This window comes from Camelus ferus, chromosome 35 (genome assembly GCF_009834535.1).
Source record: "Camelus ferus isolate YT-003-E chromosome 35, BCGSAC_Cfer_1.0, whole genome shotgun sequence".
In the NCBI taxonomy this organism is placed as follows: Eukaryota; Metazoa; Chordata; class Mammalia; order Artiodactyla; family Camelidae; genus Camelus; species Camelus ferus.
This window is the reverse complement of record NC_045730.1, coordinates 10,693,059-10,707,237: the sequence shown is the minus strand read 5'-3', so window position 1 is coordinate 10,707,237 and position 14,179 is coordinate 10,693,059. Positions and strand designations below refer to the sequence as shown.

The window sequence follows — 14,179 nt, the reverse complement described above, 5'->3', positions numbered from 1 at the left end:
AGAAATAATGTAACTGAAGCTGTTCAAGCTCACGGTTGAATTACATGAGTCTCTTTGCCCTTTCATTGTCTCTAATAGTTCCTTGATTAGAGAATCTGGATAATTTTAATCCCATCCATGGCTCTCACAGCCATTTTGTTGAAGTGGAGGTGGGGCATAAAGTGTCCTTTCATTTTATAAAATTCTCAATGGTTGATTAAGTGTCTAGTTTTGAAATTCATACAGAAGCATTATTAGATTTTAAGCAGGTAATTATGGTGAAGTAGCTTGACATCTGATCTTGATAGTGAGACGAGAATATAATCTAGTTTAATTTTTCCATCAGTTCCATGCTTTCTAATATAGCTGGCTGCCCTGTTTAAGTACAATGTGTTGGGGGGGGGGTGGAGTGGTGAATGCTTAAAGTAAAAGATGAGTTTATTGCAGCTCAATAAATTTTTCTAGTAAAATAGAACCTAGTGGTTTTCTACAATTGAAATCCTATCCTACTCATATGCCATGAAAAGTACTTCATTCTGATAACATCACGCATGATATGTGAGCCCTTTTCTCCAAAAGAAAATGCTCTAATAGAGACTAAAAGTGCCTTTTGCCCTCTGACCTGCTTGTCACCCGCTCTGACCATGACTGGGGAGCTGACACTGACCTCCCCTCTCACTGGCTCACACTGGTACCCAGATGTCACAAGGATGTAAAACCACACTTTACCATGGTGTCCAGGAGCTGCCCCATCACAGGCCACCTCATCCCTCACATCTTGGAAATGGGTGGGAGGGGAGGGAGAGGCGGGGGGGGCGCAGGGGTGGTTGGCAGCCAGCATTTACGGAGCAGGCAGAACACAAGTCCTTCCACTGCAGTCACTAGCTCTCTTCACTCTTCTAACTCCTTGAGGGTGGGTGCCATTATCCCAGTCTATGGATGAGAAGACTCAGCCCAGAGACACCGTGTAATTTGCTCAGAGACACACAGCTAACTAAATTCAGCCTGGGATTTGAGGTCATTGGAGGCTGTACGCCTCAACTGCTCTGACATATAATGCAGATTAAGTGAGAGAGCACAGCTGAGACTGTTTTCTGAGAAAGGGCTCCAAGGGAGGATTGTTAGCGCTTTTAACAAGTGATAAAATGTAACTGTTAAATAGGGCTGGTTGGAATTTTAACTCCGCGTCACTGGTGCGTTGGGAGGTGGTAATTCAGTCGAACAACTGTATTAATAAAGTGAGCAAATAAAGTGAATTCAAATGTGTTGTGAAAGAGAGTTTATAAACAGCTCTGTAGACACACAGTTTTCTAGAAGGGCTTGTTTGTGACAGGGCTCATAAGGATCTTGAGGAAGATACCAGCTCAGAGTTGGCATGATGAGGAATTAACGATGAGGGTATCAGATTAGATGGGATATTCCAAGGGAAAAAGGCTGATCAAGGACTGGCAGATAATTATTAAGTAGCTGGAAAGCAGGGGACCCCAAAGATTATAAAAATTTTAAAGCCTTCATGCTTTGAAATCTTATGTACTTAAATCAGTAGATTTGAGTTAGAAGCTTAAAGGGAAGAACAGAAAACAGCAAATACATATTAAGTTCTTCACATTAGCCGGAGGCAAACCCTTCAGGGAGCCCTGGACCTCTTTTTCTCTTTTCAGCCTCTCATCTTCAGCCCACAGTAGTTTTGTGATGCCCGAGAGGAATTTTCTCTAGCAAGAATCTCAGATTTCCTGCCACGTTTTATTTCCTTCTACTTTAGAAGAGATTTTTAATGCAGTCTTGTAAAGAGAAGAGCTCAGGAATCAAAGGACTGTCCCACCTGTTTCTCCCCTGGGCCCACCTCACCTGAACCTGCCCCCCCCATATTTAAATGACATACTTGATGAAAAAAAGGGTTTTACCATCACATGGACCATTATAGTAACCACTTCCGTTGTTACTTACAGGGCACTGTTTAACACCTCCACTGCACTGTCTCTTTAATCCTTTCCACATCCCTGTGCATTTAGTGGTATGTCCCATTTTATGGCTTGAAAAACTGAGGCTCAGAGAGGTGAACTCACTGTCAACACAGAGCTAGTAACAAATAAGATTTAATTGCCCTTCTGACTCCAAAACTTTTATTTCTTAAATTTTTTTTAGATTACCTGATACTTTAATGAGTCACCCTTCCCAGCAAAAGCTATACTCAACCCCTGTGCTGGCCTGGGCCTTCATTTCTGTCCCAGGCTCACAGATTTGAAGACGGGTATGACACCCACTTGGGGCTGCAGTTGGTTTCCTTGATCTGGGGTCTGTCAGAACAACTTTTTTTTTTTTTTAACCAAGAAATGCCTTTTCCATTTCACTGATGGTTTAGTGGGTGATGCTGGGAGCTGACTTCACTTTTATTTACTGAATACAAACATTTCCTTCCTGGGAGAGGAGCCTAGGCAGTGGTCTGACCACAGATCAGAGACCCAGAAAAGGCGCTCCCGGCCGGCCATGGCTGTGAGCAGCACAGGGGCCAGGGGAAGACTTGGGTCTGGAGACCCCCCACCTCATGTGGCTGTACAGCCCTGGTTGTCACCCCTTCCCTTTGGCAAGTTTGCTATAGGCAGCCCTTTACTTTTGTACAGAAAGCACACTTGAAAGTATTTGAACATCAAACATCTGAAAGTCAAATGGTAAACCTGCACGTTAAAGAGATTCCATTCTGCAGAGCAAAGATAGATTGTAAGTGGTCACATTTTGCTTCCAGTAGATGCTGCTTCTTGCAGTCTCAAAGGTCTTGTTGCTCTATTTGTTTTTATTTGGTTTGGGGGATTTGTTTCTTAGAGGAAGGGGTTGGGGAAAATTAGGGAGAGGTAAAGGGAACTGGGGAAGCAGCACAGGTGTTTACTTGTTCAGTAAATAGCAAGTACCTCCATCACTTACCTGGGAGTCAGGGACCCAGCGAGGGTGTCACTGAGCCAGATCCGTTCTGCCCAACGTGCTGCAAGCCCAACGCTGAGACGCCAAGGTTTTCAGCCAAGAGAGGATTTATTCGCAAGGCAGCCAAGCGAGAAGATGCGGAAAACAAATCTCAAATCTGTCTTCCCAAGGCAAGGGGCTGGAGGTACTTGCTGGATAATGAATAAACCAGCAGGCTGGTCTGAGGCATGGGGAGCGTGGGGAAGGTGATTGGAAAAAGGTTCGGGAATCGTTGTTCTGTGCAGGTGTGATTAGGCTATTGGCCTCTGCACGACCGAAGGGTGGAGTTTTCCATCCTCTGCACGGGCAGAAAGACACTCACGCATGCCGAGTTGGAAGGTCTTAACAAGCTCAGCTCAAACCAGATGCAGCTGACTCCAAGTTCCTAGAAAACAACCAGGCAGACACCTTATTTAGGCTCTGTGCCCCTTGGAGGACATGGGAGTCTCAAAACAACCTTGATTAGTGAAGGCAGGTGAGATGGACTTGACTAATCATGACTCAGTTTCAAAGGCAAAAGCAGCCAGAGCCCCTGCCCTCATGTGGCTGCTGTGTTTGGGGAAGATAGATGTTACCCAAATAGTCTAATAAAATGAATGTGTGGCTAGGCCCTAAGCCAGGTGTCCTTAGTGAAAAGCGTGCAGAGCACACACGCCCGGACAGGAATCAGATCGGGCTTCTGGAGCAAGTGCCCTGCAGCTGAGACCTGAAGGTCAAGTGGAAGGTGGCTGGGACCAGCAAGAGGGCCAGAAGGCAGGCCAGAACAGGTTTCAAGGTGGCCCGAGGGGTGACAGGGCCGAACTATCCAGGTCCCATGAGGCATGTTAGAGTTTGTTACACTCTGTGGGAAATGGGACTCCACTGCAAGGTCTTAAGCATGAGCGTGACACGGTCAGGTTCTTCCCTTCCCAGAGGACTGCAGGGGGCCAGGTTAGGGCGGCATCCAGGCTTTGCCACTTCCCAGAGAGCTTCCAAAGGCCCAGAGGAGACAGGGTGGGAGAAGGGGCCTTTTGCCTTGCCACTCCACAAGCTGAGTGGGACCTGGCCTGTGCCCACTACACACCCGTGGGTGATTCCAGTGTCTCCAGTGGTGCCCAGACCTCTGGAGGGCATCCAGGATGGGCAGCAGGGGTGAGGTGGGCAGGCACTGTGCCAGGCATGGGAGGGGTGATGGGGGAGGCGGAGGCGGCGCTGGCCCTGAGCTCAGCCCCCGCACAGCCTCCCGGGAGCCTTGAACAACAGGTGCGGCAGAAGCGGGGCCACTGGTGAGCATCCTGCCCAGTGCATCTCTGGGCATCTCTCTTGGAATATTTCCCAGATGTCTTGTTTCCAAAACACTTGGCCCACAGGGTGCACCCAAGGGGAAAGAGCCAGTTCCACAATCAAAGCGGGGTGAGGCGTGCTGCTGGCTGACACCCTCTCGGAGACCCAGTCGTGGGAACCTTGGGAGGTTTTCCCTCTCAGAAACCATTTGATTTGTCTGACTCACTATCTCCCTATGCTAGTGCTGTGAAGAACAAGATTTGGGGAAAGCTGCCTTAACCCGTCTTCCAGAGGCTTCACAATACAGCACAAAGAGCAAGAGCTTTGAACGTAGAATCCTGAATTCACGACTTCTTAAAGCTTTGAATCCTTGGGCAGGTTGTTTTTGAATCTTTCTGAGCCTGTTAGGAGCCCCCCTCATTGGAGGCTCCTAGTGCCCACCTCGGGCCAGACCGGCTGTCTCTCTACCCCGTGGGCCCATGGGGAGAACAGGTAGCCGAGATCAGCTACCTGGCTGGGTGACTGGCTCTGTGCTGATAAAAGATTCAAGCATTTGATGGTATTAATCTCTCAAGATGGAGAAAGCCACCCACAGGAGCACGTGATGGGGGATTTGGGGGGAAGCCTCGGGGAAAAGCAGAGGCACCTTCTCTCTGGGGCTCAGAAAACTGCTCAAGACTTGCCCATCAGTACTCTGCTTTGCTTGTTTAATAGAGTAACACCTCTAATTTTCCCAGCTTTACTGATAATATAATTGACAAATTTGTACGATATTTGATGATTTGATACACGTATCTGTCGTGAAAGGATTCCCCCCCCCGCCTTGAGTTACTTAAGACATCCATCACCTCAAATATTTTACCAATCTCTCCCTATTTCCCCCACTGTCCAGTTCCTGGCAACCACTTTCTCCCCTCTGTTTCTATGAGTTCAATTTGTTTTCTTTTTTGAAGATTCCATGTATAAGTGATACCATGAAGTATTTGTTCTTCTGTGATTGGCTTATTTCACTTAGCGTAATGCCCTCCAGGTCCATCCATGTTGCAGAATGTATGTCAGAATTTCCTCCTTTTTTAAGGCTTAATAGTTCATTGTGTGTGTGTGTATCTCCTTTATCCATTTATCCACTGGCAGACACTTGGGTTGTGTCCTTACCTTGGCTCTTGTGAACAACGCTGCAGTGAACATGGGAGTGCAGATAGCTCTCCAAGACGGTGTTTTCATTTCCTTTGGCTGTACACCCAGAAGTGGGATTGCTGGATCGCATAGTAGTTCTATTTTTAAGTTTCTAAGGCACCTCCAGACTATTTCCGGAGTATGTGCCAGTTTACATTCCCACCAACAGTGTACGAAAGTTCCGTTTTCTCCACATCCTCACTGACGCTTGTTATTTGTCTTAGGGAGAACAGCCATTCTAACAGGCATGAGGGGGCATCTCACTGTGGCTTTGATTTGCGTTTCCCTGCTTTGCATTTCCCTAATGAGTGATGATGAGCATCTTTTCTTGTCTGTGTTGGCTGCTCAGCCCTCCTTTTTGACAAAGGATTTTCTTCTATCTATTTTTAAATATTAAGTTTCTCCTACCTGGCTTAAATTTCTAAAGATAAAGATTTGTGTAGTTTCTCTTTTCTGAGCTCAGTACAAATGGAGGAAGTTAAACCTGGCCGCAGGGGATTCTTGGTGGGAAGACAAGGAAATGGGAGCTGAGGAGGGGGTATGCAGGCAGGAGGCCTGGGCAGGTGACCACTGAAGGCTTTGGGAAACAGCTGGGGCTTGAGGTCCTCTCCTCTGTGTCTTTCAGGGAGCGTGGGTCTCTTTTCACCTCAGACGCAGACTCTGAGAAAGAACTGGTTGCAGGTCTCTGCAAGTTGATTTTATTCTACTTGCAGCCAAAACTTCAAGACCTACCTTTTCATATGCTTCCCTCTATGTAAGGAAGTTTGTTTCCTAAATCCTGTCAGGGTGGCCCAGAGGCCCCTCAGCTGCTCTGCATCACTGAGCAAGGGTAGCCCCGAGCCCTCCCAGAGGCAGGGTCACGTGCCTGCTCAGACTGGGAACCCAGGCTCAGAGCAGCAGTGGGTTACCAAGCCACTTAGCTCCAGGTGGCAGATGGGCTGCCAGTTTTGCCCTCAATAATAGCAACCACATTTAATTGATCAATTAGAATATTGTGCTTCAGGTCATGTGTGTCTGGGTGCATATACTAAAAAAGAAGAAAAGGGGAAAAAAGCATGACGTGCACAGTCAGGAAAGAACTTGGCAAACAGGAGTGGCCAAACCCACAGAGCTAGGTCTTGCCCACATTGTCATTTGGGGGCTGGAACAGGAGAGGGAGGGAGGACACATCCTGGCCTGCGCTGCCTCCTGGAGAGTGAGCCGCCTTCAGCACCTCTGCGCCCCACTTCCATCAGAAGGAAAGCGCCAGCAGGGCTGAAGGACAGTGTTATTCACCAGAGTGGTGACACAGGCATTTGTTGGTTGATTGGGACACTGTTGCTTTTACTGATGTGTGATGGACAGCATAATAATCTCCACAGTGTGCCGCATTTCAGAGTGCTTTCACAAGCCGTCCTGAGACTCCCCTGGAAGCGACTTGGGAGGTCCCTGGTTTCCCCATTAGTCAGTCTTAATTGTTGGGAGAAATGTTCTCTTCCCCTCTCCTCGCCAGTCCTGCTCTCTGCTCTCTGGTGCAAGCCAACCTCGGCGTGATAAATGCATCCTTCAGCATCCAGTTTCGCATTTCAGGGAAAATGATCCCAGCTCTGTGCCAGCCCAAAACGTGAGGCTGCAGTTTTGGCCAGAGAAACTGCCTGGGACAGAGGAGGTGCCTGGCTGCCTCTTGGGAAAATCCTCTTCTCTTTCCTGCCTTCTCATCACTCACAGCCTTCCCCCGTGTGCATTTTTCTGAGCTTGTTTTCTTTAAATCTGGGGTTGCGTTTAAGGCATAACTGACCGTGTCACCTCCCACCCTCCAGTTTCTTGCCCAGTTAAAGCTCATGGACTACAGCCTCCTGGTGGGAATCCACGATGTGGAGAGAGCTGAACAGGAAGAGGTGGAGTGTGAAGAGAACGACGGGGAGGAGGAGGGGGAGAGCGACGGCACCCACCCCATCGGAACCCCTCCTGACAGTCCCGGAAATACTCTCAACAGCTCACCACCCTTGGCTCCCGGCGAGTTTGATCCAAACATTGACGTTTATGGAATTAAATGCCATGAAAGTAAGCTGAATTACTATCAACTGTTTTTACAATTAGTTGGATTTTTCTGCCTTGTTATCTACCAGAAACCATCACCCCAGCTGCCCTAGGAGACTCATTCTCCAGAGTTCCAAAATAAAGTGATTTCAGGGCAAGAGTATGTTAAAGGTAACTGTAATCTCTGGCTTTGAAATGTAATGTGATGAGGTTCTTGAATTTTGTGATGCTGAAGGAACAGAATGAAACCACACAACAGAGTGGTGTGTGTATACAACACACACATGCACATGCTTGTGTCAGTGTCCATACCATAGGTAAGAAATGTTCTTAAACATTCTTTTCTTTGCTACATGTGGATCTCAAGTGTCGTGAGTCTGACCTGAGCTAGGTGCACATGCGGTCCATCCCAAACCTCTCGTGGACATCCTGTAGGGCAGGCATCTCACCGCTCAGCCCTCTCCTTGGAAGTGCTGAAGCTGGCACAGGGTGGGATGAGAATCTCTGATTTGCTGCAGGCCTGTCCTCTGCTCTCCCCTGGCCACCACCACCCTCCCGCCCCCTTAAGGGGTCTGTGGCCTTCTCTAAAGTGAAATCGATCTTAGTCCTCCAAATCTGGATGACTGGATATTTGTAGGAATATTACACGCTATCTTAGCTACTTACATATGAAAAAGCCAAAATAATTTAGAGGTAAAAGCAGACCTCTTACTTTTTGAGTGGTAAAATTGTGGTTCATTGTTTAAAAAAAAAAAAAAAGTCTCACGGCACAGCAGCCAGGTGAATTTGAGTTGTGTTTTTTATTTTGCTCACCGAAACTGTTCCTTCAACACAGAAAATTAGATATAGTCAAATGCTCTTTTTCTTACTGTTGATAACTGGAAAAGCATCATATTTGTGGAAATACATAGGAAACAGTTATTGTAGAGAATTAGGAACAATGTAGAGAATTGTTTTTGTTTTTTTGAGGGGAGGGAAATAATTAGGTTTATTTATTTATTTTTGGAGGAGGTACTGGGGATTGAACCCAGGACCTTGTGCATGCTAAACTAAGCACGTGCTCTACCCATTGAGCTATACCACACCCCCCTTGGAACAGTTGTATGTAATCGTAGAAAAGGATTAGGGAGCATAATTCTACTTGTTTTATAGAATATTTCTTAAACAGCATTTTTCTGTACACCAAAACAATACACCATCATTAAAGAAAATGCAGACTAACAAAAAATAAAAACTCGGTCTCACCCTTGGTCCTCCAATGCTAATAAATATCCTGGGGTTATGTTCTTTTTACTTTTTAAACAGAGAGAACTGGGGACAGAAAGTTGAGCTGTTTTGCAGGGATAAGCCAGGCTGAAAGAGCCACTAGTGCCTGTTTTGTGACCCCCCCCTCCAGCCTCACCCTCCCGAGTCCCTGCCCCCAGCACGTCCTCCCTCCTCCGGTCCTCCCTCCTTCGCAGCTGGCAGCTCGAGTCTTTCCAGGCGTGTCATCTGACCTGTCATCGCTCTCATCCCTTTCCAGACTCGCCGAGGAAAGAGGTGTACTTTATGGCAATTATTGACATCCTGACTCATTATGATGCAAAAAAGAAAGCTGCCCACGCTGCAAAAACTGTTAAACACGGTGTAAGTACCTCCGCTGCATTTCCTTCCCTGCTCCTGGCCCCTTAATGTTGTCTGTGGTGCAGGGACCAGCTCGGTCCGCTCCTTTCCACTGAGCTGCCCAGAGTCCTTCAGTGGCTCTGGTTCCCCTCAAGGGTCACATTCTGAGGCCGGATTCAGAGCCGGCACGTGCTCCCCCGCCTCTCCCTCAGCTTTTGGCAAATCACTTAAAGTCGGCCACAGCTTCTCTTTTTACCCACTGGGGATATTAACAGACACATGCATCATGAGAATATTACACAAATTCCTTTTTGTTCAAAAAACGGTTAAGGGCTGAGTGATGATAGGTAAGTGTTCCAGTATGAAATGTTCGGAACGGAAGCACTATTTTGTTCCCTGCTTCAGACACTTCCAAGATACGCAACATTGTATTCCTTTCCACCCGGGGAATTGTATTTTTTTCCACCTGGTGAATTGTATTTTTTTTCCATTACAGACATTTTTTGAGTGCAAGGTCAAAGTCTAATAGCACAAGTCCTGCACTTTTACTGTGCTGGCTCGGAATTCCTCTTCCAGGCCTGGTAACTTGTTGAATCCCCGTGACCAGCTTGTGAGAGGTAGCTAGTGGATCCCCCTCGTCTGATGGAGAGACAGGAGGAGAGCTTCTTGTGGTAACTTGCTGGGATCACATCACTGGGAGGTGGTGGAGGGAGGACTGCACTCCAGGACCCAGCCTGGCCCCTTGCTCTGGGCCAGTTCCCCGACCCCCACCCACCAGTGAACCCCACTGGCCTGGCTGGACTTCAGAAGTCATGAGTCTTCACTAGGCTGTAGGGATCCATTCTGGCTTTCTAGGTGTGCTAGAAAAGCCTTAGAGCCCCTCCCCAAGATGAACTGGTGCCCCAGCTCACTCCTACCAGGAGGAGGAGGCGAGGTGCTTCCCACTCAGTGTGGAGCCAACCGAGATAGCCCAGAACATCAACCTCCACTAAAGGCCCTTTTTCTCTATTTTAAGTCATCCAGCAATGGAACCAGCCTAAAACTATACCCCACTTGCCATAGAAATATGTCAGTCACATCACCAGCTATTTATGGCATTCCTGCTGTGTACAAAGCACAAAGACCTCACTGGGCCCACCCGGTTTGGGAAGAGGGGACACAGTAGCTCTCACCCAGTGGGTGGCATCACAACCTTCTGAGTTCTGTTTGTAAGATAATGTGGTGCCAGATGCCCCGTCCCCTTTGCCTGATTCTCAGTCCAGTTTGGGAGGCTGGGGGACAGGTCTGTGAAAGGCTCTGTGGTAATTCTGACGCTCAGCTCTAGTTGAAAAGCCTGGGAGTATTGCAAAGACAGAACGAGGTCGGAACCCCTGTTTCACATTTCCAGTTGTGTGCCCTGGAGGAAATGCTTTGGAGCTTCAGTGCCCCCAGCTGATGAGGGGGGCCTGATGTCTTGCTGATGGGGCTTTGTGGTGAACAGGCAGAACAGTGGGGTGGTGCTGTGTGTCTCTTCCCACCCCTCCTCAAGCCTGCTGTGATCTGCTATACCATATGCAATTGGAAATGTGTCACAGCAAACGTGGCTCCATCTTAGTCAACCTTTAAGTCACCAGCTCAGCTCCATGATATAGCACACGGCCTAAAATCGTGTGCAGTTTGCAAGAGCAAGACATTACTCTTTGCAAAGGAATGTTGTGTTGAGCTGCTGCTGGGAACCATTTTCCGCCATCAAGACCTGGGCTCCTCTGTGCGGTGGAAGTTACAGGTTCCCCTGTGGGGTGCATGTGTAAAAACAGCACCTGGTGACTTAGTGAAACTCTGGTCCTGCACTTTGTAGCGCAGGAAACCAGCTGATAACTACCAAGGGTCTGCAGGCCAGCACTGTGCCTCTCGTAATAGGAAATCCCCACCGAGCCTCTGTGAAGGGGAACAGTGGCAGCCCTGTGCCCAGTGCTGCAGGGACCAGCTCCTGCCCCTCTGGGGAGGTGCAGTTACAGTGCTGTCTCACCTGGTTACGGTGCCAGGAAAGAGCCCGGGCAGCCGACATGACCTGACTGCTGCCGCCGTCATTTTTGAGCACTCAGCCACTCGCCTCGGTCCTGAAAAATGAGCACTGTTCTTGCCTCCTTGTCTTCGGAGTTTCCCTTTGGCTAAAGGTTGCTGTTTGTGTCATTCTCAAGGTATCTCCAATCGGCTCTCGTGGGAAACAGAAGTATTCTCCCCGTGGCTTCTGAATGTAGGTCACACAGATTCCACGTTTGACAGGAGCACCCCAAAGCTAGCTGGTTGGGTTTTTTTTTTTTTCCAGTGGCAGCAGTCAGTGTGTCTGACAATGGCATCTGTTGTTCCCATGACTCTGCCTCATTTCATACCCAGAATCCTAAGAGCCTTGGTTATTCAGACACAATATCCAGGATATTCTGAGTTAGGTTTTAAGAGCAGAGAAGCTGCCCAGGTTTGAAAATGGTTGGCTTCATATTCAGCTGCAGCTGGAAGTTGCTGTAGGTGCTGACTAGTAACTGTGTCAACATTCCTCCTTTCACACTGCCCAGGCTGGCGCAGAGATCTCGACCGTGAACCCAGAACAGTATTCAAAGCGCTTTTTGGACTTTATTGGCCACATCTTGACGTAACGTCCTGCACAGCTGTGGATGGACGTGAGCATGGGAAGGACAGAGGTGTGTTCGGTGCAGGCAAAATGAAAACCAAACTCCGCGAAGCACACCTCCTCGTTTACATCTTCAGGCCAAGATGACTGATTTGGGGGCTACTTGCTTTAACAGCTACCTGATATTTCCCAGCATCATTCTAGCTATTTCTGATTTGTGTGTGTGTGCGTGTGCGTGTGCGTGCGTGTGTGCATCTCGAAAATAAATTGGTTAATTACTGAAAACCGACCAGCTTCAGTCAGAGTGTGTTTGGGGCCACAACCCCCCCGATTCCAGCTGTGGACGAATGACTGAACAGATGAGTGAGTGAGCGAGCACGTGCAGGGGGCGGGGGAGAAAGCAATGCATGTCAGACCAACCATCTACGCACCGCACGATAAACTGTGGATCAGTTTATCCTTTTGGAATTGAAAGATGTGAGACAGTATTCGTAATAATAATGAAGATAATAATAATGAAGATAATAATAATGATGGTGATTAAAAGGAAAAAAACTTACTGCAGATGTGACACTTCTACCACGCACGCTGACACTCCTTAATAGTTGTACCCCAGGCGCTGGACAGAGGAGGCTGGCATCTCCCGCACATCCTGGTTCAGGTGTGGGGATTCTTGGTGTCCGGGGACAAACGCCCCTCCTCCGGCAGGAAGCTGATGCCCCTGGTGACTTGTCTCTGTACATTTTCACCTCAGTAAATATGTCCAGGAAAACTGCTTACTTCTCTTTTCTTGCCTGGAGCTTCTTCACTGATACACTGTTATGTTGCGATATAGGAATTAATGCTACGAAATAAAAATAAAGCTTACCTGAAAAGTGCATAGTTTTGGGCAATGGTATCTACATCTCTCACAGTGGGAAGGTGAGCAAAGAATTTAGAACTCTCAATTCTGCCAAACAGTGGTATTTTGTTACGAATTGTCCCTTTAACTGAAACCCTCAATATTACTGTTTACATTATTAGGAAAACAGGGATATTTTTGAATCTAAAAATTTAATGTACAGCATGTGATTTTTGAAGTTTACATGTAAAGTCATTTTACAGTGTAGGTGAAATAATGTTTGTCATATTTTGAAATATCCTGCAGTCATGTTTTGGGGTGAATGTTTTACTCAAATTACATGGCAGGCAGTCTTTTACAGTAAAAGGAAAAGGGTTGTTTTGTTTCCTCCGGATGTACATTTATCAACCTAATGGTTTTTTCTTTTAAGAAAATGTTTAACCCAGATCTGGTTATGTAAGTTCATTGCCCTAAACTGTGCTGTGTCTAGTCAAGTTATAAATTTCCAACACTGATCGTGTATTTACCAACTTTCTGGCATTTTCTGAAAGGCGTCAAGCTAAAATATTAGACTTGCTTAGAGTAGGTTATCAAGTTATACACTGTGCTAAAGCTGTGCCTTTGAAATCCTTTGTTTAAAACGTGAGATGATTGTTGTAGGCGGGTTCAGGAAAAAAAATCCGCCCTTTGGTAATTATTTACAACTCAACAAACCCTCCCTGCCGTACTGCCTCTTCCAATGACTTGACTTCAGGGCTTATCAAGTCTGCAACTGTGCCCAACACATGTGAGTTTACTTCGGAAAACATGAGGTGACAGCAAGTCGGAGCCGTGGGAAGCCAGCAGCAAGGCCGTTCTACATCTCCTGACTTCACAGAGCTTGGGTATCCTCAACAGGCGATGTCGACAGCACTGGGACCTGGTTGTCTAATCTGTATTTTCTGTACTTAAGTTAACTGAGATGGTGATTTAGGTTTTCCCTCCACCACTCATTCTGGCATCGAGTTCAGCGTTCTGGACTTTCAGTGTTCTGAAGTTAGGTTATGGTTCCTTTGATTCAGGATTACAAAAGTGAGACCCTGAAGTAGAGAGAAGGTACACGTACACTATTTGACTAACTGTTTCCTTTGTGGCCAATCTGTTCATGCTTTTAGAAGTTTACAAAATGCTTTCTTTTTGTCTGTAACAGTCTCTGCCGTCCCTTTCTGTTGGCCACCTCTTCTGGCAGAGTGAGAAGTTTGCCTTGTATTTCCTAGAGCTAACAGTACACTCCAGTCATGAGCCGGGCTTTACAAAATAAAGCACTTTGATGACTCACAAGGTGGAGCCTTTGTGTCTCTCTCTCGATTGTGTTTCTGTTACAAATTTTAAATACTCGGTACTAAGAGTATCTTTTGCTGATCCCTGAAGAAGTAAAACTGAATCTTTCCACAAATTGGAGCTTTGCCTTCAACCCGTGAACTATTTTATTAGTAAATAATAGAAAATTTCCAGGACAAAATTGACCTACTGCAAGGTGGATAAAGAAAAGAAATCTCTTCAGTGAATACCCTCTAAAGTTTCTTAGTTTTATTTTTAATTTTTTCCAACCATAGTTCTGTGTATCACTGTTTTTTGAAATTTTACCGGGAAGGCATGGGTGGCTAGAGGCTTTTTATAGTGTTCCATTGTCCCTGGTGCGCAAACAGCTTACCTGTAGCGCTTGTTCTGAAAATGTATAATTGTGCTAATTTGAT

General features: G+C 46.9%; 1 protein-coding gene across 2 annotated transcripts in view; it reads left to right on the top strand.

Moving 5' to 3' along the window:
• PIP4K2A (phosphatidylinositol-5-phosphate 4-kinase type 2 alpha) overlaps positions 1-13,763 on the top strand; it is a 159,011-nt gene extending 145,248 nt beyond the window's left edge. For both annotated transcript variants that reach the window (XM_032473970.1, XM_032473969.1), the window contains 3 exons: positions 7,173-7,416; positions 8,915-9,018; positions 11,547-13,763. In XM_032473970.1, the coding sequence (XP_032329861.1) occupies positions 7,173-7,416; positions 8,915-9,018; positions 11,547-11,627 (429 nt within the window). In that variant the 3' untranslated portion in view covers positions 11,628-13,763. The remainder of the gene's footprint in view (positions 1-7,172; positions 7,417-8,914; positions 9,019-11,546) is intronic.
• Positions 13,764-14,179: the final 416 nt, after the last annotated feature.